At 46.4% G+C, this 22,204-nt stretch overlaps 1 protein-coding gene across 2 annotated transcripts in view; it reads left to right on the top strand.

The window, feature by feature from the left end:
- Positions 1-22,204, top strand: part of PTPN21 (protein tyrosine phosphatase non-receptor type 21) — a 79,834-nt gene that overhangs the window by 45,059 nt on the left and 12,571 nt on the right. For both annotated transcript variants that reach the window (XM_038545501.1, XM_038545502.1), the window contains 5 exons: positions 2,460-2,547; positions 3,297-3,376; positions 15,351-15,411; positions 16,254-16,338; positions 20,571-21,991. In XM_038545501.1, coding sequence (XP_038401429.1) covers positions 2,460-2,547; positions 3,297-3,376; positions 15,351-15,411; positions 16,254-16,338; positions 20,571-21,991 — 1,735 coding nt within the window. The remainder of the gene's footprint in view (positions 1-2,459; positions 2,548-3,296; positions 3,377-15,350; positions 15,412-16,253; positions 16,339-20,570; positions 21,992-22,204) is intronic.

Raw genomic sequence — 22,204 nt, 5'->3', positions numbered from 1 at the left:
GAAGGTGTGTGACCCTTTTCCTGCCATTTGGAGGCTGTTCTTTGTTTTGATGTGAGTTTTTAATTTCAACTCTAGCTTCTAGGACTGTTTATGGAAAATCTGGGCCTTTCTCTGACTTCTTATGTACCAAAATTCCTAAAATACCAACGTCTAAGCAAATTAATCTTGCTTGCTTGCTTGCTTGCTTGTTAAGCAAAGTTCAGTTATTTGTATAATGTTCTCTTTTTTCTGATTATAAAAATGGGATATTAGTCATTTGTGGAAATCTTAGAACATTTATAGTGAAAAAGACAAAAAGGAGGATCTATAGCAATATGCTAATAGTGGCTGACCCCAAAGAATCAAATTTCAGGTGGTTTAAATTTCTGTGTTCCAATTTGTATCTTAAAGACCGCAAATTGAACCATGTTGTTCAATCCCTGCCTTTTCATTCCTTAAAATCCATACCCGGGCAGCCTGGGTGGCTCAGTGGTTTAGCGCCGGCTTCAGCGCAGGGCATGATCCTGGAGACCCAGTATCTGAGTCCCGTGTCGGGCTCCCTGCATGGAGCCCGCTTCTCCCTCTGCCTGTGTCTCTGCTCTCTCTCTGCATGTCTCTCATGAATAAATAAATAAAATCTTAAAAAAAAAAAATCCATACCCTAGAAAATCGAAAGTGTCATTTCATAGAAATATTTCCAATTTTACTGAGAGTCTATTTACTTTGATTCTATTCTTGATGAAAAATTAAAAGTTTTTATTGTTTTTGTAGAGCAATAAAACATTATACCAATTTTGGTTCTTGGTTCCTTTGTGTTTACCATTTACTGAGTGCTTGTCATGAGCCAGGTACTATGCTACGTGCTCTCTGTATTTTCTTGTGTGATCTTTACAACTCTCAGCAGAGGTACTACCATCATTCCATGTAGGATAATTGAGACTTAGAATAATAAAGTGATTTGCTTAAGATCATGCAGTTACTAACTGGCATAACCAAGAACTCTGATTCTCCACTTGAAGAGTGGGCTCTTAACCACTGTGTTAAATGGTTTCTTTTATTAAAAGGAACTTAATTCCCCAATATTCATGCCTTCTAAAAACTAGCCTATTTCTTCTTGAGAAGTGGTTTTTCCTTTCAAGAATTTTTTCTGTAAACTGACGTTTCTTCTTTCATTTCTTTTGTTTTACTACTGCCTTTGGGGCTCTGAATTTTCCTTGGCGATTATGACCATGGAGAATGTACCTGGCTTGGGATGCGGAAACCTACTCCTAGACCATATTGCCCTGGGTCGGGCAGTTGCTCTCTTGGCCCTAAGCTGCTCATTTAGGTCTTCCCAACATGTGAGTTGGGGAATAGGGGGCAGAAGAGGATCCGAACTGCACCAGAAGGGCAGGACTCTAATGGTGCCAAAGGGCCACATGAAAACTGTAGGTCCAGCCAGCTTCTTTCATTCCACTGGACAGGAATTTTTAAAATTGCCTTCTTCAATAATGATACTAATAACCTTTAGGTTTAACAATTAAACATTGAGTGGCACCTGGCTGGTTCAGTTGCTAGACATGTGACTGTCAATCTCGGGTTGTAAGTTGGAGTCCCATGTTGGGTATCGAGATTACTTAAAAATAAAATCTTTAAAAAAAAATCAACAAACATGGAATCATTACAAATTAATTTTATTTATTTAAATAAATTTAAAATAAAAAAATCTAATATGGAGAAGGATGAAGTAGGGGTAACATCTTTCTTTCAGACCCATTTTAACATTTTTCTTTCAGACCCATTTTTTCCTTTCATAAAATTATATAGTTGTGTAATAAAAGAAAATATTAATATATAAAATCTAAACGTGGTCAAATACAGTTAGAAAACATAAGATAGGAGTTTGAATCCTGGTGAAACCATCCAGAATAGTTCACTCTTTGTGTTCCTAGCATTTGAACTTCGTCTTCACCCTGAAGCTTTTCAGAGCATTCGTCCTACACCTTCATGCCTCACTTTTGCCTTGTATATCTGCAAAACTTAATGGTACTTGCTGGCCTCTCTCTTCTCTCTCTCACCTCCACCCTCCAACTGTGTCCTTCTTGAGCGAAGCACTGTCCCTTACTGATCTTAGTATCCTCGGGGACTTAACACAATCTCTGGCATTGCTATATTGGGTACCCTTAGATATATTTGTTGAATGAATAAAGGAGGTATTGGTAACCAACTAAGATAGGGATCTTTGAGCCTACTAATCTGGCAAATGAGGATAAATAGAGTACTTAAGTACTCTTTGCCTTCACTTCATCTCTGCATTTACTTCTTGCAACCAGCTATTGTCACTTAAACGAGAAGGTGCATGCCAGCTGATTAAAACAACTCTGTTCTTTCTACAACGATGAACAAATATTAACTTTATACCTCAAACTCTAGAAGGAAAAATCATATGTTCTGTCTCCTAGTGGCACTCACATTGTTTTTTTCTCTTTTTTGTTCTTTAGGTGGCATGATATTGCTAACATGTCCCACAACAAGTCCTTCTTTGCATTAGAGCTGGCCAATAAAGAGGAGACCATCCAGTTTCAAACTGTGAGTAAACATTAGGAATCTGCATGGAACGTTTTTCCTAAAAGTTACCAAGTTAGCATTTCTGTGGGCGTGTTGGGGGAAGGAGATAGCATTAAAATTGAAATATTTAATACTTCTATAAAAAACATAAAATTTTATAACATTTTGCCTAGTAGCCCTTGGCAAAAATAGTTGTTCCGTAAATAGTGTTTTAGTGTTTAGTAAATAGTTGCTCAGTAAATAGTGTTTTACCCAAGTCCTTGGGTAAATAGTGTCTGGTATGATGAACTTTAAAGGAACTGAGTAGGGGAGGAAGTAAGCACTAATATCTTAATTTCCATTGCTAAGCAAAGAGCTCTATAGAAATAACTACTTCAGTTACTCACTTTTGCTCCATTGACAAAGGCAGTATTAAGTCACTGACTCAAATGTTTTGTTTAAAATGTTCTTTTTTGAGTATAATTGTCAAAATAAAAGTTGGCATTTTCATAATTTTAAAGTTACGTCATTTTGAAACACTTTAGTGTAAGAGTCACACCCTCAGAATAGTGTTTTTGTTTTTCGTCTTCATAATTTAAATCCTAATTATAGCATTCATATGATAGGCGCACAGTATTAGAAAATGAAAGAATCACAGTGTGTTAAAAGTGACTTTGAAAAAAAAAGTGACTTTGACATAATGTATTCCCCAATTATGTCTTGTCATCAGACAAACTGTATTGAGTCGCAAATGTGTTTTCATTTACTTTATGCAATATTTCATTTGCTAGGAAGACATGGAAACTGCAAAATACGTGTGGAGACTCTGTGTTGCACGACACAAATTCTACAGATTGAATCAGTGCAGCCTGTGAGTATAGCCTGTTTGTGGAAATGGTAGAAAATAATGAAGTTAGAAATTTTTATCTCGAGTGGCACCTGGGTGGCTCAGTTGGTTAGGCATTTGCCTTCAGCTCAGGTCATGATCCTGGGGTTCTGGGATTGAGTCCTATATTGGGCTCCCCACAGGGAGCCTGTGTCTCTGCCTCTCTCTGTGTGTCTCTCATGAATAAGTAAATAAAATCTTTTAAAAAAATTTTTTTAAATGATTATTCAGCTTGTCAAGCCATTGGAAGAATTTATACCTTTTCTTCCTAATGTACATTTGTCTTGGTCCCCATGAGTTTCTCCCTTTCTGCTGATTCATTCCTATCAGTGTACGGACATGCTGTAATAAAATTGCGTGTCTTAGAAAACTTGTCTTTCATCCTGCACGCCATCCAGCCATGACTCCGTATCTCTGCTTTCCTATATGGCAGATTTTTTCATAGGAGTCCTCTATGTTTGCTTTCTCTCCTTCCTTCCACCCTGCTTTTCTTCGCTGCCACACAGACTTTGCTTGTCACAGTGACGGCAACCTTCACCCTGTGGTCCTTTCAGACGCCCTTTCACTGGACTACTCAGCAGCACTTAAGCTCTGGCCACCCCTTCTTTCCTCACCCTGCTCCTCATCGGCTGCCAGGATCTCACCCTCTACTGCTTTAACTTATTCTAGGCTGTTTCTTCTCAGTCATCTTTGCTGGTTTAGTCCTGAGACCTCTTCCCCGCCTTCCTCATGTTCTAGGGGATTCACCTTGTGTCAGGCTTACAGTTACCATCTGTATGCCCAAAGTGCATCTGATTTTATTTCTAACTCAGTCTCCTCCCTGAGCATAGCGAACTGTCTATTGACATCTCCACTTGGGGGCCTAAGAGGCATTTTAGATTTGATATGTCTAAACCCAAACTTGATGCCCTCTTCTTCCTGCCCCCGGATCTGCTTCTTGTCTACTTTTTCCTTTTGGTAAATGGCAGCACTCCATATTCACCCAGTTGCCCAGGCCTCAAACCTACTTAATTCCTTCTTGATTCCTGTTTCTGTCATCCCACATCCAATTCATCAGCAAGCTCTGCCTTCAAAATGCTTCTGAGATCTGACCACTTGTACCACTTCTGCTAATAGCTTCATGCCAGGCTGCCAGTGTCTCTCACCTGTGGGATTGCAGGAGCCTTCTGACGCTCTCCCTGTGTCCCTGCCTGCTCTGCCTAGAGCTGATTTTCCATAAGTCAGCCAGACTCGTCTTAGTTTAATCTGGGTCAGATTCTATCACCCTTCTTAAACCCTGCACTGGCATTCCATCATGCTTAAAAGTACGAGACCATCCGTGATCTGGTCCCTGCCTGGTTCTCCCCCTGTTTCCTTTCTACACTCTTTCTGCTCACCCTGTCCCACCCTTGCTAGAACTCTTTCCAGTCTGTGAACACGTTCAGCCCTCAGGATGCTGTGCATGCCCCTTCTGGGCCTAAAATGCTTTTCTTCCCCATGCGTCATTCTCCCACCGCATCCATTGTCTGATCAGAGGCACCCTAACTGCCCTGGGGACTCAGTCCCTGCCCACTGCCTGTCCCTCTGTACTCCCTTTCCCTATTTTATTTTTCATAGTACTTGGCCCCACCCGAACTTGTTTATTGAACCTCTTGTAAGCAGGCAACGCCACCAGAGAGCAGACACTGTTCGATCCCCTGTTTCCAGCGCTGGGCAAGGGGCTGGCCCACAGTAGGTCTTGGTGAATTGTTGAAGGAATCTACAGAAACGCACATTAAGAGGTCTGATGGGGGATCCCTGGGTGGCGCAGCGGTTTGGCGCCTGCCTTTGGCCCAGGGCGCGATCCTGGAGACCTGGGATCGAATCCCACGTAGGGCTCCCGGTGCATGGAGCCTGCTTCTCCCTCTGCCTGTGTCTCTGCCTCTCTCTCTCACTCCCTGTGTGACTATCATAAATAAATAAAAATTAAAAAAAAAAAAAAAAAGAGGTCTGATGGGGGCTGTCCGAGCTACTGTAGGAGCCCTTAGGAGAAGGGTACCTGACCAGAACTGCCAAACTAGGCTTCCCCTGGAGTGGCATTGACATAGACTGGAAAGGTTTTGCTCCATCCCCACAACCTTCCGCTAAGCTGCTTTCTCCACTGGCCCATTGGAGCTGTCTCCCATCTGGCTCCCCTGGCCCTTGTCACCTGGGTCCAGCCAGAAAGTCACCTGGTTCTAGCCAGTTTTCTGGCTGGATGAGCAAAAGACGTAGCCCTTGACTCAGAGTTCTAGCTCAGAACCACAACTGAGCCTGTCCCTTTTCCTGCCCTCCATTTGCTGCAGCGTTAAGTGCAAGATCCCTCTGATCCTCCTCTGGGCTCATCTGCCAGCTAACTCTTGATCCCGGCCTCAGAGCCCATAGTCCTTCCAATGCTGATGCCTCTTGCAGCCCCAGGACTTGCTGGAATGCTCTTTCTCCCCTTCTCTGGCAGACTTTTAGTTGTTTTTCTAGATCCAGTTTAAGTGCAGCTGGCCTGGAGGCCACCACGCATTTAGTGTGCTTAGTCTTTGGTACCATTCCCAAACTACTAGTTGTTTCCTACCACTTTCATAACAATGATTCTGGTTCAGTAGATGCTTTCTCTGCATCAAACATTATGTGGAGAGCTTTTACCTCCTTTAATCTTTACAATAGCCCGGTTTGGTAGTTACTACTGCCCTTTTGTAGGTGACGGTGTGGAAACATAGAGACCTGCAGCATCGTGGCCAGTGCTGCTTATGTGTTGCAGGCCTGCTGTCCTACGTGGAGCTGGCTTTTCTGTCCTGTCCACTGGCGCCCCAGTGTCTGGCAGGGCACCCTATACCTGAGGCTTAGTGAATAACAGAAGCCTGAGTGATGAGTGTCAGAGGGGAGAAAAGCCCGTTTGCTCCTTGTTGATTTCCTTTTACTGCTGATTATAAATTGGGGGAAAAAAGTCTTTTTTTTTTTTTTAATTTTTTATTTATTTATGATAGTTACAGAAAGAGAGAGAGGCAGAGAGACACAGGCAGAGGGAGAAGCAGGCTCCATGCACCGGGAGCCCGATGTGGGACTCGATCCCGGGTCTCCAGGATCGCACCCTGGGCTAAAGGCAGGCGCCAAACCGCTGCGCCACCCAGGGATCCCCTGGGGGAAAAAAGTCTTAAAAGGACATTTGTCCCTTACAGCCAAGAAGAAAGACTACGGAAGTGCTTTTTGTTTTATAGGTACCCAAGGTGTGAAGAAAACCTGGTTAGGAGTAACTGTACAAAGGGCAGGCCAGTCTTTGGGACTCATGAAAGAAAAGGAAATGACCAGGGATGACCATGAAGGAGAACTAGCCAACTTTCCCAACCAGCCCATAGATGTCTACCCTGTCCCCTTCTCCCCTCTGAAAAATCCCCCAACTGAGCTTTTTTTTTTTTTAAACATTTTATTTATTTATTTATAGAGACACAGAGAGAGAGAGAGAGAGAGAGGGCAGAGACACAGGCAGAGGGAGAAACAGGCTCCATGCAGGGAGCCTGATGTGGGACTCGATCCCGGGTCTCCGGGATCACGCCCTGGGCTGGAGGCGGCGCTAAACCCGCTGAGCCACCTGGGCTGCCCCCCCAACTGAGCTTTATTCTGAGTCCCCGTGCTGGTCTGGTGATGGGATTTGGGAAAGCTCTAACTGACCAGGAGGAGGAGCCCTGCTTTCTTTGGGGGTATGGGAAGCCAATATGTGCTGCAAGCTCTTGAGAGTGTGTGTGTGTGTGTGTGTGTGTGTGTGTGTGTGAGAGAGAGAGAGAGAGAGAGAGAACATGCTTCTCTTGGTGGTCAGATGCAGTGGTGCTACGCGTCCAGGGCAGTCACATCTGGGGCTCTTCTGGGCTGGCCTGGTTACCCAGCCCCCTGTGACATTTTTATTCAGAAGCTGTGTTCTGAGATTCAAGCAGTAGATACGCACTCTGTAGGAGCACAGCCTTTCCGTAAGTTTATGGGTATTTATAGTGTCAAACTCTTATGACCTCAGTTATTCCCCTTTGGAAAATTTTGGAGAATCAAAGCAACCATTTCGAATAAACTGCAAGATGTCCTCTCTTTCCAGTAGGCATCCATATTGGTTAGTGGTTAATGCCTTTTTTTTAAAGAAGTTTTTTGGCAAATCACCACTTGCTAATGGTTTTAAAGTTGAGATGGAGGGCAGCTCTGGTGGCACAGCGGTTTAGCGCCGCCTGCAGCCCGGGGTGTGATCCTGGAGACCCATGATCGAGTCCCACGTCGGGCTCCCTGCATGGAGCCTGCTTCTCCCTCTGCCTGTGTCTCTGCCTCTCTCTCTCTCTCTCTCTCTGTGTCTCTATGAATAAATAAATAAAATATTTTAAAAAATAATAAAATAGAGATGGAAAAGAAATCAATTCAGTTGTAGAAATCTAAGCTTTGTAATATTGCTGTTTCTTGCTAAATAGGAATAAAATTACATTATTATGATCTTCAGTTGCACATCTACATAAAGCAAATACAGGGGTGGAGATTCCCGGGTGGCTCAGCGGTTTAGCACCTGCCTTTGGCCTAGGGCGTGATCCTGGAGACCTGGAATTGAGTCCCACATCGGGCTTCCTGCATGGAGCCTGCTTCTCCCTCTGCCTGTGTCTCTGCCTCTCTCTCTCTCTCTCTCTCTGTCTCTCATGAATAAATAAATAAAATCTTTAAAAAAAAGAAAAGAAAGAAAATACAAGGGGTGCTGAGTGGCACAGTTGGTTAAGCATCTGCTTCACCTCAGATCATGATCCCAGTGTCCTGGGGTTGAGCCCCACATCAGGCTCCGTGCTCTGCAGGGAGTCCACTTCTGCCTCTGCCCCTGCCCCCATTCAAACCCCCTCTCTCTGTCTCTCAAATAAATAAAATCTTTAAAAAAATGAGAGTTTCAAAAATGAAATAGTTATGTTTAAGGGGCTGTTTTCCACATTTTGTTTTTAATCTCTGTACATCCAGTAGATTAAGGAAGTTCATACCCATGAACTATTCCTATGTAATTATTTATGGTGGAGGACACCTGCTGCATTCTGTGGGAAACTATTTCACTGTCAGCTCGTGTTCTCAGGTTTCTTAACTTACAGTGTTTTGATGGGTGATAAAACTAAAAATAGCTTTAAATTTTATGGTCAGGGCAGCCCGGGTAGCTCAGTGGTTTAGTGCCGCCTTCAGCCCAGGCAGGGCCTGATCCTGGAGACCTGGGATCGAGTCCTGTGTCAGGCTCCCTGCATGGAGCCTGCTTCTCCCTCTGCCTGTGTTTCTGCCCCCCCCCCCCCATGTGTCTTTCATGAATAAATTAATAAAATCTTTTAAAAAAACAAATAAATTTTATGGTCATTTCTTTTAGGGCTCTCACCCTAAACTGTTGAGTCACATTTAATATAATGATCCTGGAGTATTGGTAGCTTTGTTCTCATGGTCCAGATGTGTCAGCTTTGCACTGTGATGGGCACTGATGAAACTGTAGCAGGCCTGAAATTGGATAGTGGATTCTGGACGGCTGGCTCAGCCTGGGGCGCCTGGTGGCTCAGGGAAATGACTCTACTTGTATAGCAAGGGGACTTTGCTCCTTGAGTGTCCCCTTCCCCATTCCTCAGTCCCTATGTATAATTAAATTAAATGTGTGACTCCTCCAAACTTGACCCAGATGATTCTAATATATTCATTCATTTATTCATTTACAGATGTATAGATTTTATTTGAGAAAGAGCGGGGAGAGAGAGAGAGAGCACAAGCTGGGGTGAGGGGCAGAGGGAGAGGAGCAAGCAGACTCCCTGTTGAGCAGGGAGCCCAATGCAGGGCTCAGTCCCAGGGCTCTGAGGTCATGACCTGAGCCGAAGGTAGATGCTTAACCGACTGAGCCATCCAAGCACCCCCTCCCCTCCACTGACTGTATTTTATTTCAAATTTTTAAAGAAAGATATTCATTCGTTCATTCATTCATGAGATACACTGAGAGAGAGGCAAAGACATAGGCAAAGGGAGCAGTGATGTGGGACTCTATCCCAGGACCCTGGGATCACAACCTGAGCCTAAGGCAGACGCCCAACCACTGAGCCATCCGGGCACCCCTAGAAAGATTTTATTTATTTATTTGAGAGAGTGAGACAGAAATAGCAAGAGCAGGAGCAGTGAGGAGAGGGAAAAGCAGGCTCCCCACTGAGCAGGGAGCCCTAGGTGGGGCTGGACTCCAGGACCCTGGGACTATGACCTTAGCTGAAGGCAGCCACTTAATCAGTTGAGCCACCCACGTGCCCCCGGAATCATCTTTTTATGTCACCCAAGACTTAAAAACGTGAGAAGAATGTTGATATTCCTTTAGGGTTGGCTGAGAAATTATAGGAGATAATGTCAACCTGTTTGGTCAAATAACTTCTTTCAAACCCCAGAATTGGTCCTGCTGTAATCACCTTCTCTATATGAGTAAAAGACTGGGAGAGAAACAGAATCTTGAGGAGGATGCTTCTCCCCAGCATTCAGAGCCATGTGATCGAGGTATCGAGGTTGCCCACTTTTGTCCTGGAGACTCTGACCAGAATACTGACTAGAAGGGGGTGGGGCTGCCCCTTCTTGTAGGCCCACTGTGGGGTTTAAAGAGACTGGAGGAGGGGCACCGGGGTGGTTCATTTGGTTGAGCATCCAGCTCTTGATTTCAGCTCAGGTCATATCTTGGGGGTCTTGACATCAAGTCTTGCTTCAGCAGGGTGAGTAGGATCCCCGCTCAGCAGAAAGTCTGCTTGTTTCCCTCTGCCCCTCGCCCTCAGCACTCTTCTTCTAATATAAATAAATAAATCTTTTTTAAAAACGAGAGACTGGAGGAGGCCTGGAAGCAGATAAATCTATGAGAAAAGAAGCTCACAAGGCAAAATTGAGACAATTCTTAGAAATAGCTTAACTGTAAATGCTCAGTAATTAGCATCTACTTCCATCCTCACTCACCGTGCCACTCATTTGCTCAATGAACATTTGAGGGCTTCCTTGTTTGCCAGGCACTAGTGATGATACCATTATGTCCTCTTGCTTCCATGGATCTTAACAAATCATTTGGGTCTGGGGAGAGGGTCAGACAAATAATTGTTTTTTAGGAGCCTGCGTTCAGTAATCTGATGGATGTACCTGGTTCTGGTGCTTGTTCTGCTACTTGTCATGTGACCAAGAGTAGTTTCCTTAACCTAAGTATCAGTTTCCTCATCTGTCAAATCAGGATACTAACTGGCATTCCTTATGGTGTTGGGGTCCAGATTCTGTGAGATAATCATGTTCAGTCCTTAGCACCATTTCAGTAATATTTATTTTACTGGGGCCAGCAGCCTTTACTTATTTTGTCTTCTCCAGTGCACACATTCCAGTGATTTTTTTTTTTTTCTAAGAGTTCTTTGGCAGTCTCATTTTTAGCAACACCCATCAACATAGCAACTGCCCAGAAAGTCTGGAAAACACCATTTGGTCTCATTCGCTAAGATTAGGATAGCTGATCTCACAGGAAGCTGCAGTTACAAGAACAGTAGCAGGAAGAAAGAGGAGGTGGGATATTAGAGCTGATGGCAAGGCTGCCCCGTCAAGCAGTCTGGCAGGAGAAGGATGTGTTAGTTTGTTTGTGTTTCGCCAGAAGCAGCCTCTGCGGTGGGCAGCGTCGCCTCCACCCTGGGTGCTGCCGGCAAGAGGTGCCAAAATAGATACCGTGTGTGGGAGTTACTGCCTCTGCTTCTAAGCTCTGCGTCTTTGGATTCTGTGTTTAACACATTTAAGTTTTATTTTTGCCCCAGGCGACACAAGCCTGGACATGTTGGTGGAGTGTTCTGTCAGCAGCTCTTCTCTTTTCTGAATTTTCAATTTATAGTACTTTATCATGTTTTATTTTTAGAGAGCACACACAGGTGCACAGCTGGGTGAGAGGGAGAGGGAGAGAGAATCTTAAGCAGGCTCTACACTCAATGTGGAGCCCATCGAGGGGCTCGATTTCACGACCCTGAGGTCATGACCTGAGAAGAAATCAAGAGTTGGCTGCCCAAATAACTGAGCCACCCAGGTGCCCTTTGAATTTATGGTAATTTAAACGTTCAGTCCATTTGGACTAAATATAAACTTCAAAGGACCCAGTTTTGCCTAAACCTAGCCCTGACAACGGAGAGTAAGCAGAGGCAAAGTGAACCTCAAGGCTACAAAATAATGCCTCCAAATTCTGGACACTGATTTTAGGAATATTTTAAAGTACAGTTAAGGAGTGTTTGACAAAACAAAACACAGTGCCCAAGTGTACTGTCACACCTCGGACCACTAAGGAGGCCTCGATTAGGACCCATAGTGCTTTACCAATTGATACAGGTTTTTTGTTGTTGTTTTTTTAAGATTCTATTTATTTATTTGAGAAAGAGAGAGGTAGAGAAATAGAGCTAGAGCATGAGCAGGGGGGAGGGCAAGGGGAGAGGGAGAAGCAAGCTCCCTACTGACCAGGGAGCCCTAGGTGGGGCTCGATCACAGGACCCTGGGATCATGACTTGAGCCAAAGGCAAGCGCTCAACCATTAAGACACCCAGGTGTCCCTGATAGATGTATTTTTGCAACCTAATAGAATTAACATCCATTTTGTTATTGTTGAATAACATGAATTCTGGCAGATGGAATGTTCTTTGGAAAGGAGACATTTATTCTTTAGCAACAACCTCTACATTTTGATGATGATGAAAGGAAATGATTACAGAAGCCATTTAATTAAAAAAAGTCAACTAGTAAAATAAATTGTCACCTGATGTTAAGTTCTTAAGCACTCAGTTTTTTTTTCTTTGTAATTTCTTTCATTGCTTTTGTGTTTAGATATATCTTCAGCCTATGATATATAATAGAAGTATTTGGTTATATTTTCTGTAAGTTCACTTATGATTTCATATTTAAATTTTTAATTTTTAAATCCATCTTCTAGTGTGCTTTCTTATGTGATATTGTCTGAGACTTGAACTTTTTATAAATGGTCCAATAACCTATCTTCTCTCTGGTGAGCTGGAATATCACCTTTATCACATACTGAGTTTTTATTTTGCAGGGGACCATTTTTCAGATTGCTCTTATGTTTCCTTATTCTAACACTGTTACTGAGTCCATATCAACCTTCATTCAAGCCCAATATTTGGTGATTTTTTTTTTTTAATCAGAAAGGATAAGCATTAGTTTTATTTTATCTCCAGTCTTCTCAAAAAATAAGCTAATTTTCAGGGCTTGAATATAGGTATTAGTTGTTAGAACGCTAAGGATCATGTTAATTTAGGAGACGTGATGCTTGATGTTATGGTAAGTTTGCTGATTAAATGGGTTGAGTGTTCACTTTGTGATTATGGATTTGCTAGTAAGTTGTCTTTAGAACACTATAACCAAATGTCACAAAATATTTTTGTAATTAGTATTGATGTGTTATATAAGCTCATGAGCCAGGAATAGCTGGTGAAAGGTTTTTTTTAAAAAGTGCTTTGAGGGGATCCCTGGGTGGCGCAGCGGTTTGGCGCCTGCCTTTGGCCCAGGGCGCGATCCTGGAGACCCGGGATCGAATCCCACATCGGGCTCCCGGTGCATGGAGCCTGCTTCTCCCTCTGCCTGTGTCTCTGCGCCTCTCTCTCTCTCTGTGACTATCATAAATAAATAAAAATTAAAAAAAAATTTATAAAAAGTGCTTTGAGGGATGCTGGCTGGCTCAGTTGGTAGAGCGTGTGACTCTTGATCTTGGGGTCATGAGTTCATGCCCCACAGTAGGCATAGAACTTACTTTAAAAAAAAATTTAGGTGGAGGGGGGTTGCCTGGGTGGCTTTCTCAGTCGAGCACCTAATTCTTGATTTCGGCTCAGGTCATGATTTCAGGGTCCTGGGATTGAGTGGGGCTCTCCACTGGGCATGGGATTCTCTCTTTCTTTCTCCCTCTGCCCCTCCTCCCATTGCCCCTGCACGCATGCATGTGTGTATACACTGTTTCTCTCAAAAAGAAAAGGGGGAAAAGGGGGGGGGGATACACTTGGGGAAAATTATGTAAGTGTATAGGTTCTTAGATTTTATCTGTAATAAACTGCACAGAACAAAATATCCTGCCTCTGTTTAAACATGGTAAAATTATACATTAGCTGTATTGTCTTCTGTTCTGTTTGGGGAAAATTATGTAAGTGTATAGGTTCTTAGATTTTATCTGTAATAAACTGCACAGAACAAAATATCCTGCCTCTGTTTAAACATGGTAAAATTATACATTAGCTGTATTGTCTTCTGTTCTTTTCTGATATAATTATTTATTCAAAGTTGGAACTTTATGGGAAGTTTAAAATCTCAAATTATCTGGTAAATGCTAATCTGCACTTAATATTCTCATTGCTTTCTTTTATTTATTTATTTAAAGTCGGCTCCACACCCAGTGTGGAGCTCAGTGTGGCACTTGAACTCATGACCCTGAGATCAAAAAGAGACACTTAACCAACTGAGCCATCCTGGTGCCCGTTATTGCTTTCTAAAAAATACATTTAAAACCAGTCAGTGGGGGCAGCCCCGGTGGCACAGCGGTTTAGCGCCGCCTGCAGCCCGGGGTGTGATCCTGGAGACCTGGGATCGAGTCCCACGTCAGGCTCCCTGCATGGAGCCTGCTTCTCCCTCTGCCTGTGTCTCTGCCCCTCTCTCTCTCTCTCTCTCTCATGAATGAATAAATAAAATCTTAAATAAAAATAAATAAAATAAAATAAAACCAGTCAGGGAACGGGCAGCCCGGGTGGCTCAGTGGTTTAGCACTGCCTTTAGTCCAGGGCCTGATCCTGGAGACCTGGGATCAAGTCCCATGTCAGGCTTCCTGCATGGAGCCTGCTTCTCTCTCTCTCTCTCTCTCTCTCTCTCATATGAATAAATAAATAAATAAAATCTTAAAAAAAAAGACAAACCCCAATCGGGGAAAAGTTTCTTGCGAAGAAAGGTAAGTGGGTTTACCACTGGCGCCCACTGAACCAAATCTACTTTTTTGCTTTTTCTAACTTAGTTCCTTACAGGAAATCTAGATTCTTTTTTTTTTTTTAATATTTTATTTATTTATGAGAGACACACACAGAGACATGGGCAGAGGGAGAAGCAGGCTTCATGCAGGAAGCCTTGATGTGGGAATCGATCCCAGGATTGGGATTATGCCCTGAGCTGAAGGCAGACGCTTAACTGCTGAGCTACCCCGGCGTCCCAGAAATCAAGACTCTTAAGTTACCAAAGTTATAAACTTACTTCTTATGTTTGTAGTGTGTGATTAACAGGCTTTTAAGTAAAGGCCTTTCTCATTGCTTCAGACTTCTGGGCTGGCAGTTGATGGTCACCCCTCAGGACTGTTAATGGAGGTGGCAGGAGGCCCACAGGAAAGACATTTGCACTGAGTCTTGCTTCCCTGGGAAGTTTGTGGGTGATCAAGCCTTGCCGTTTTTTTCCCTTCTGCGTACATGCTTCTTCCAGAGGTTCCACATGGATGGACCAGGAAAAGACACACCTGCCCATCCTCGGGGTAGTCTGGGCAGATGTTGTTGCATGAAGAGGCTCAGACCCTGGAGTGTGTTCTGGACAGCCACAAAGGGTGGAGGTCCCAAGTGAGGAGAGAGAGACTCCCTTCCTTTCTTTTTTTTTTTTTTAGTATATGTGCTGCTGAAGTGAGCACTTTTTTTTTTTTTTTTTTTAAGATTTTCTTTATTTATTCATGAGAGACACAGGGAGAAGCAGGCTCCTCACAGGGAGCCTGATGTGGGACTTGATCCCGGAACTCCAGGATCACACCCTGAGCCAAAGGCAGCTGCTCAACCGCTGAGCCACCCAGGTGTCCTGGGACTCCTTTCTTTAATTTATGACTAGATTAATCTGTCATCTTTTTGCTTTAGCAGATTTATCATTTTACTTTCTTACTAATTTATTTTGGCAGAATTAGGAAAACTATGTGTATATGTATGTCTCAATGACATGTCTTATTTTACAGGCAAACTCAGACTGTCACAGTGAACCCACTCAGGAGGAGGTCGTCTTCAAGAGTGTCCCTGGTAAGAAAGAAGGAAAATCTGATTTATCTTTTCTTTTAGTGATGTCATCTTCCTTTTTTCTTTTTTAAGATTGATTGATTGATTGATTGATTCATGAGAGACACAGAGAGAGGCAGAGACACAGGCAGAGGGAGAAGCAGGCTCCACGCAGGGAGCCTGATGCTGAACTTGATGAGGGGCTCGATCCCAGGTCTCCAGGGTCACGTCCTGGGCCAAAGGAAGGCGTTAAACCACTGAGCCACCCAGGTGTCCCTGTCATCTTCCTTAATAAAAGAGGCTTTTGATAGTGTGAATTTTTAGTTTGGACCACAGAAGTGTGCTGGTATTTGGTTGTTTTTAACCAAAGAAATGGCCATTTTTCCATAGGCTGACCATAATATTTATGTAATATGTATTTTATTATAGATTTTTTTTAGATATTTAAATTGTAGGTCCAACCTACTATTAACATGTTTGACTGTTAATGAAGAGCAATCAGAAGTTTGTAGATATTTAAAATGCTAGATGATTTTGCTGATGAAGATTAAATACACTGCAAAGAGGTTTTTGTATTCATATGTTTACATAAGACTTCAGGAAAATTTGTCTTTTCTCACTCTTAACTTTCTGGACATAGCTTGTTTTCTTGTGTTTTCTGCTGTGTGGTATCAGTGCATAGGCCTGGCACTGTTCTGGGAGATGCTGAAAGTGATGAGTGTGGTAAGAGCTACAGGGTCTTCATGTTTATTTTCTATATAATATAGTTAACTTCCTTAGAAGGTTTTTAATGGACAGAGACTTGCTTTACATATATTACAGAGGCTGCAATGTGTTTTAACTGTTTCTTACTTTCTATTCCTTAGCCTAAGCCCCAGCCCTATGTGATGCCTCCCCCACCCCAGCTGCATTATAACGGACATTATACAGAACCATACACTTCCTCCCAAGGTAAAGTACACTATTTCTGAGATGCTGTACGAAATTACTACAGTTTGAATATATCTATGAAGATCCTGGAGCCAGGATAGTTTTTGGCTGACATTACAGCCAAATTGTTTTCATGTGTATAGCCATCCTGGATTCATAGAAGCAGCTAACCATTAGATGCAATTTCATGGAGATGTGTGGTAATAATCTTCCAATATCAAATTTTGATGCTCACATGATCCCGAGTTCAGCCCATTGGAGCCCCTTTCAGCCGGCTCCTTTTTCCTGCTGACACGCCTCAACTGGCCTTTGCGTGCTTCCAACATATTCCAGGCTCTCTTGCCTGAGAGCTTCCCATTGTAAAGGTTTAAACATTTCATTTTTATTTATTTTTATTTTTCACTAGGTTAGTGTAGGGAGCTGTATTTCAGACAGTGCCTCCCAAGCTGAACCTCGATCTTTCATTCAGCAGACAGGTACTGTCTCCTCTATGTACAAGGCTCTAGAGGCCAAGGAGATTGATTTTATTTTATTATTATTTTTTAAAGATTTTATTTTTTATTTATTCATGAGAGACACAGAGAGAGAGGCAGACACACCGGCGGAAGGAGAAGCAGGCTCCCTGCAGGGAGCCTAATGTGGGACTCGATCCCAGGACCCTGGGATCATGCCCTGAGCCAAAGGCAAACACAGCCACTGAGCCACCCAGGGGTCCCGAAGCCGAGGAGATTTGATACAGAGAAGTAGTTCCACATCTTAAGAAGCTTAGAATCTAATAGTGGGGGACTTTAAGCACACAAATAGCTTAAACACAAAGACACCATGATTGTTTTGAGGAAAGAGAGCAAGCAATTACATGGAGAAAGACTCTCATCCTATTATGGAGACTGAGAAGGACTTTCTGGAAGGATTTGGGCAGCGATGGAGAGAGAGGCGGGCAGTCAATGGGGATTGCTGCCCCTGAGGGACAGTGAACAGCGTGGCCCAGAATGAGGAAGGGGCACTGGGAAGGGGGGTGCTTTGGTTGGACTCTTGAGTAAGGAACTGGGAGAAGTTGTGTGTGAAGGGACCAGAGGTGGGATATGATTATATGATGAGAATTTCCACTTGGTGAGGTGGGCGGTGGGGGCGCTGGGCCTCAGGGTGTGGGGGGCATCTCGGGGTGTTCTCTCCCTTCACTGCTGCTCCTTGTGCCATCCCTGTGTGCCTCTGTGCCCCCAGCCCCACCACCTCTGGGTGAAGGCTCTTCTCTGCGTTGTTAGTCTGCAAACATCCTGATACTTTTTCCTCACCTCTCCCTTCCAACTCAGGTTTGAGTTACTTTTCCCTCCCCTTTCCCACCTGCTGCTTCTGAGAGAAGTGCCTGTGTGGGTGGTTGCCCTTTACGCCTTCCTTCCGACTTGGACTTTGCTTTGCCACTGGGACTGTCCTATCAGGTCACTAGCGCCCCTCACATCCTCCTCGCCACCAAACCCAGCCTTCTTTCCCCTTGAGATCTCTCTTGTGGGCACCCTGGCTCTCCCTCCTGGGAAGCCCTGCCACTGTGGCCTCCTTCCCTCCATTTGCCTACCCCACGGCAGTCATGTCCCCATTTCAGATTTCAGCAGGTGTGACTGTCACATCTGTGTTTCCCACCTCTCCCCACTCCTGTGCCTCAGCCCCACAGCTCCATCTGCCTCAGAGGGGACTATTTCAGGAGCCACTGCCTGCAGCCCTCAGCGGGGGCCCTGGCCTATGGAATTGGCCAGTACAACTTGCTGAAAATGAAAATGTTAGATTTGGGCTCGTCACTGCTCCACAAGCCCATCCCTTACCCCCTCATCCTTTGCGATGATGTCACTTTCCTGGTGACTTGGATTCCAAACTGCATGTAACTTTGCTTTTTTTTCTTTCTTTTCTTTCTTTCATTCCTTTCTTTTTCTTTTTCCTTTTTCTCCCTTCCTTCCTTTTTCTTTCTCTCTTTCTCTCTCTCTCTTCATCCCCCCACCCCCTCAGCACCCAGTCCATCATGCCTGCTCTTGCTTTCACCCCATACAGCATCTCTTCTGTCTCCCTGTCCTTCTCCTGGTTCAGTCCAGCCTCACCTGACAGGCAGTTGCTCCACCCGAGAGAACATCTTCCACCTTTGCCCTCCTCGGCCCACCTGACACATGGGTGCCAGGCTCTTTTCATCTCCCCGATGACCATTCCTTTGCCTGGTGTCCTATCCTCCACAGTGTTTCCCAACGCTCCTTTTCCAGTCTTTTTCTCACTGTTGTCTTCCTCATCCCAGCTACCCAACACTCCAGCAAACTAAGGATGCCCAACCAGAAGGGATCTCCCAGCCTTGCCCGTGCTGCCCTGTCACCCAGAATTCCCTGAGTCCTTTTATGAGGCCATCATGCACCCTCCTGCCCGCAGGCTCCCATCCCATCAGGGTGGGCTAGATTGTGCTATGGGAACGCCAGTGCAGTAAAGGTGACGTCTTGCTGAGGTTACGTGGCCATCCTGCCCCACAGGAGGGCTCTGCACTGTGGGTGCCTTCCTCAGGCCTTCTGGCTGGAGGAGCCTCTTCCACTGGGAGTGTTGGTCAGGATGGTGGCAGGGAGGCAGCATGGAAACTAACTGACAACCCTCTGTTCCCTTTCCCTTGACTGTTGCTAGTCATGTGACCATGCCTGACAGACACCCAGGGGTGAAGAGGGATAATCCTGTGCTCTCTGGCTGCTGCCAAAAGCTGGACATGCCCTCCCTGCCCCCACCTCCACATGCCACTTGCATGCTGCGTTCTCCGTGAGGTGGTTCTTGATTCTCCCCTCCCTGTCCCCCTCAACCCAGCCCAAGCTGCAAGAGAGCCTTCCCTCCTCCACTGTGGACCTGTCACACTTAGTCTCCTGGTGTAACATATCCTTCAGTTGTGATTGTTCTATACATCTTTCCCCTGTACTCACCTGGATTCCAGTCATTTCTTTTCCTCATCAATACTCAGCATCAGTACTCAGCATCAGTACTCACATGGGCTCACAGAGGGATGGTCACTTGTCAGTCTGTGACAAGTCTGGTGTAGGGAGGAGCCCACAGACAGGGAGGCCAGGAGGCCTGGGTATTATGCCTGCACAGACAGGCCAGAGTGAGGACCTGAGCTGTGGCGGCAGTAAGGAGGGGGATCTCCTGGGCCTCTAAGGTTGCCGAGCATTCCAGGTGTGGGAGATGTACAGGGACCAGAAGCGTGGGTGTCAGCTGGAAGGATACAGGGACGTGTCTGAGCCCTGTTTCTTCGTTGTGTGCCCCCTGAGTAACGTCCACACACTGGATGGTGACATACTCACTTTGATCATCACTCGTCACTTAAACCATTACATGGCTGTTGAATCCCAGAAGGAAAGCTCTTGAACGGCAACTGTCCTCTGAAGGACCTGACTTGGGCTGCTCTTTGAAGTGTCAGAAATCACCCTCAGTAGTGATGGTGTTTTGGGTACAGATTGGACAGAAGCAGCCTGCCTCCTTGCAGCCCCACCAGGCACTCATGCAGCCACCGTAGATTAGACAGTGCTCGTGATTCTGCTGCCTGTGGATCCCCATCTCATTGAAGTGTGGAGGCCAGAAGGGGTGGAGGGCTGGTGTGACTGGCTTCTGACCCCTGGTAAGGTATACAGCAACTGGTGACATTGTTGGGCCTGGAGAAGCAGAGCCTATGGCATTATTGTTCTTGTCTTCATTCTAGAAAAGCCTATGCAGAGAACTTAGAATTCCTCTTAAGGAGCTTGTTACAGATGGTTGATGCTTGAACCAGCTCAGCGTCAGCAGGTCCCACATCCCCCACCAGGGGGAGAGAGTGGTTAGTGGTCCAGTGTCTTGTTGAACAGTTACCTCTGCCTCCAGCCCACCCAGAGATCCAGAAAGTCTGTTTGATTTGTAGCAAAACAAATGTTTTTGGTTTTCAGAAAAAGTATTTTATAATCATTTGTACTCTTAATATTGGACAGATTGGGTTCATCTTTACTGGGGGCCAAATCCTGAAATACCACCCTCAGAGTAGGCGAGCCATCACCATTCTGTAGATAAGGATGCCGGGACTCCAGGAAATGAGACGCCCACAGTCGTTCAGAGAGTCTGGGCAAAGCCAGGTTATTTCTGCATGGAGTTTTGTAAGCAACACTGAAAATGTCATCAGCTTTCAGGGCCTATCTCAGTGTTTGCCCAGAGTCATGGGTCCGATTCATATATCTTAAAATCACATTTAAAAATACCTCTTAAATGTGTTTGTTTCCTAGACAACCTCTTTGCGACCAACCAGAATGGATACTATTGTCACTCTCTGACAAGTCTGGATCGAGCCCAGATTGACCTCAGTGGCCGGATCCGAAACGGCAGTGTATACAGTGCCCACAGTACCAACTCCCTCAACAACCCGCAGCCCTACCTGCAGCCCTCCCCAGTGTCCTCCAACCCAAGCATCACCGGGAGTGACGTCATGAGGCCCGACTACGTGCCCTCGCACCGGCACAGCGCGCTGGTCCCCCCGTCCTACCGCCCGACCCCGGATTACGAGACGGTGATGAAGCAGCTCAACAGGGGAATGGTGCACGCCGAGAGGCAGAGCCACTCGCTGCGAAACCTCAACATCGGCAACTCGTATGCCTACAGCAGGCCCGATGCGCTGGTCTACAGCCAGCCAGAGATTCGGGAGCACGCCCACCTCGCCTCCCCGCAGTCGGCCCACTACCCGTTCAGCCTCAACTACAGTTTCCACAGCCCGTCTCCCTACCCGCACCCCGCCGAGCGACGCCCGGTGGTGGGTGCTGTCAGTGTGCCCGAGCTGACCAACGTGCAGCTGCAGGCTCAGGACTACCCTGCGCCCAACATCATGCGGACGCAGGTGTACCGCCCGCCGCCGCCCTACCCGCCCCCGCGGCCGGCCAACAGCACCCCGGACCTGTCCCGCCACCTGTACATAAGCAGCAGCAACCCCGACCTCATCACCAGGCGCGTGCACCACTCGGTGCAGACCTTCCAGGAGGCCAGCCTGCCGGTGGCGCACTCCCTGCAGGAGGTCAGCGAGCCGCTCACGGCCGCCCGGCGCGCGCACCTGCACAAGAGGAACAGCATCGAGGTGGCAGGGCTGGCGCACAGCCTCGAGGGCCTGCGGCTCAAGGAGCGCACCCTGTCCGCCTCGGCCGCCGACCCGCCGCCGCGGCCCGTCTCGGCAGGCTCCCAGCCCGGCGGCTTCCCCGAAAGGGCCGAGCGGGACCAGGCGGACGAGCGGGGAGGCCTGGCCTACGGCCACAAGAAGTCTCTGTCTGACGCCACCATGCTGATCCACAGCAGCGAGGACGAGGAGGACCTGGAGGAGGACGTGGCCTCACTGGCGGTGCCTCTTCCACAGGCCCGCGCGCCCCGAGGCCGCCACTCCCCGGAGCCACCCCCACCGCCTCCCCCCGGCCCCTCCCGCGGCCCCGGCGGCCCCACCCCTGCTGCCCTGGGCCAGGGTGCCCTGCCAGGCCGCGAGCCCGTGCCTCTGCTCAGGGAGGCCCACCGACCCCGCAGAGAGGGGCTGCTCACGCCCTCCATGTCCGAGTCCGACCTCACCACGTCGGGGCGCTACCGAGCCAGGAGGGACTCCCTGAAGCAGCGGCCGGTGTCGGATCTCCTCTCTGGAAAGAAGAACGTCGTGGAAGGCCTTCCGCCGCTAGGGGTAAGCCAGTGGCGCTGAGGGCGCCAGGTGCGCCGGGTGAGCCAGGTGAGCCAGGTGAAGCAGGTGAGCCGAGGGCGCCGAGTGTGCGCCTGTGCCCCGGCGGGCTGCACTCTGCGAGCTCTCCTCATCCCCCAGGCCTCACACCCACACAATTTCTGTCGTATTTGGAACACTGAGTCTGATCGTCTATGGAAATAAGGGGATCCGTTAGCA

This window comes from Canis lupus, chromosome 8 (assembly GCF_011100685.1).
Source record: "Canis lupus familiaris isolate Mischka breed German Shepherd chromosome 8, alternate assembly UU_Cfam_GSD_1.0, whole genome shotgun sequence".
Taxonomy (NCBI): Eukaryota; Metazoa; Chordata; class Mammalia; order Carnivora; family Canidae; genus Canis; species Canis lupus.
The sequence above is the reverse complement of the archived record's forward strand: the minus strand, read 5'-3'. Positions and strand labels throughout refer to the sequence as shown.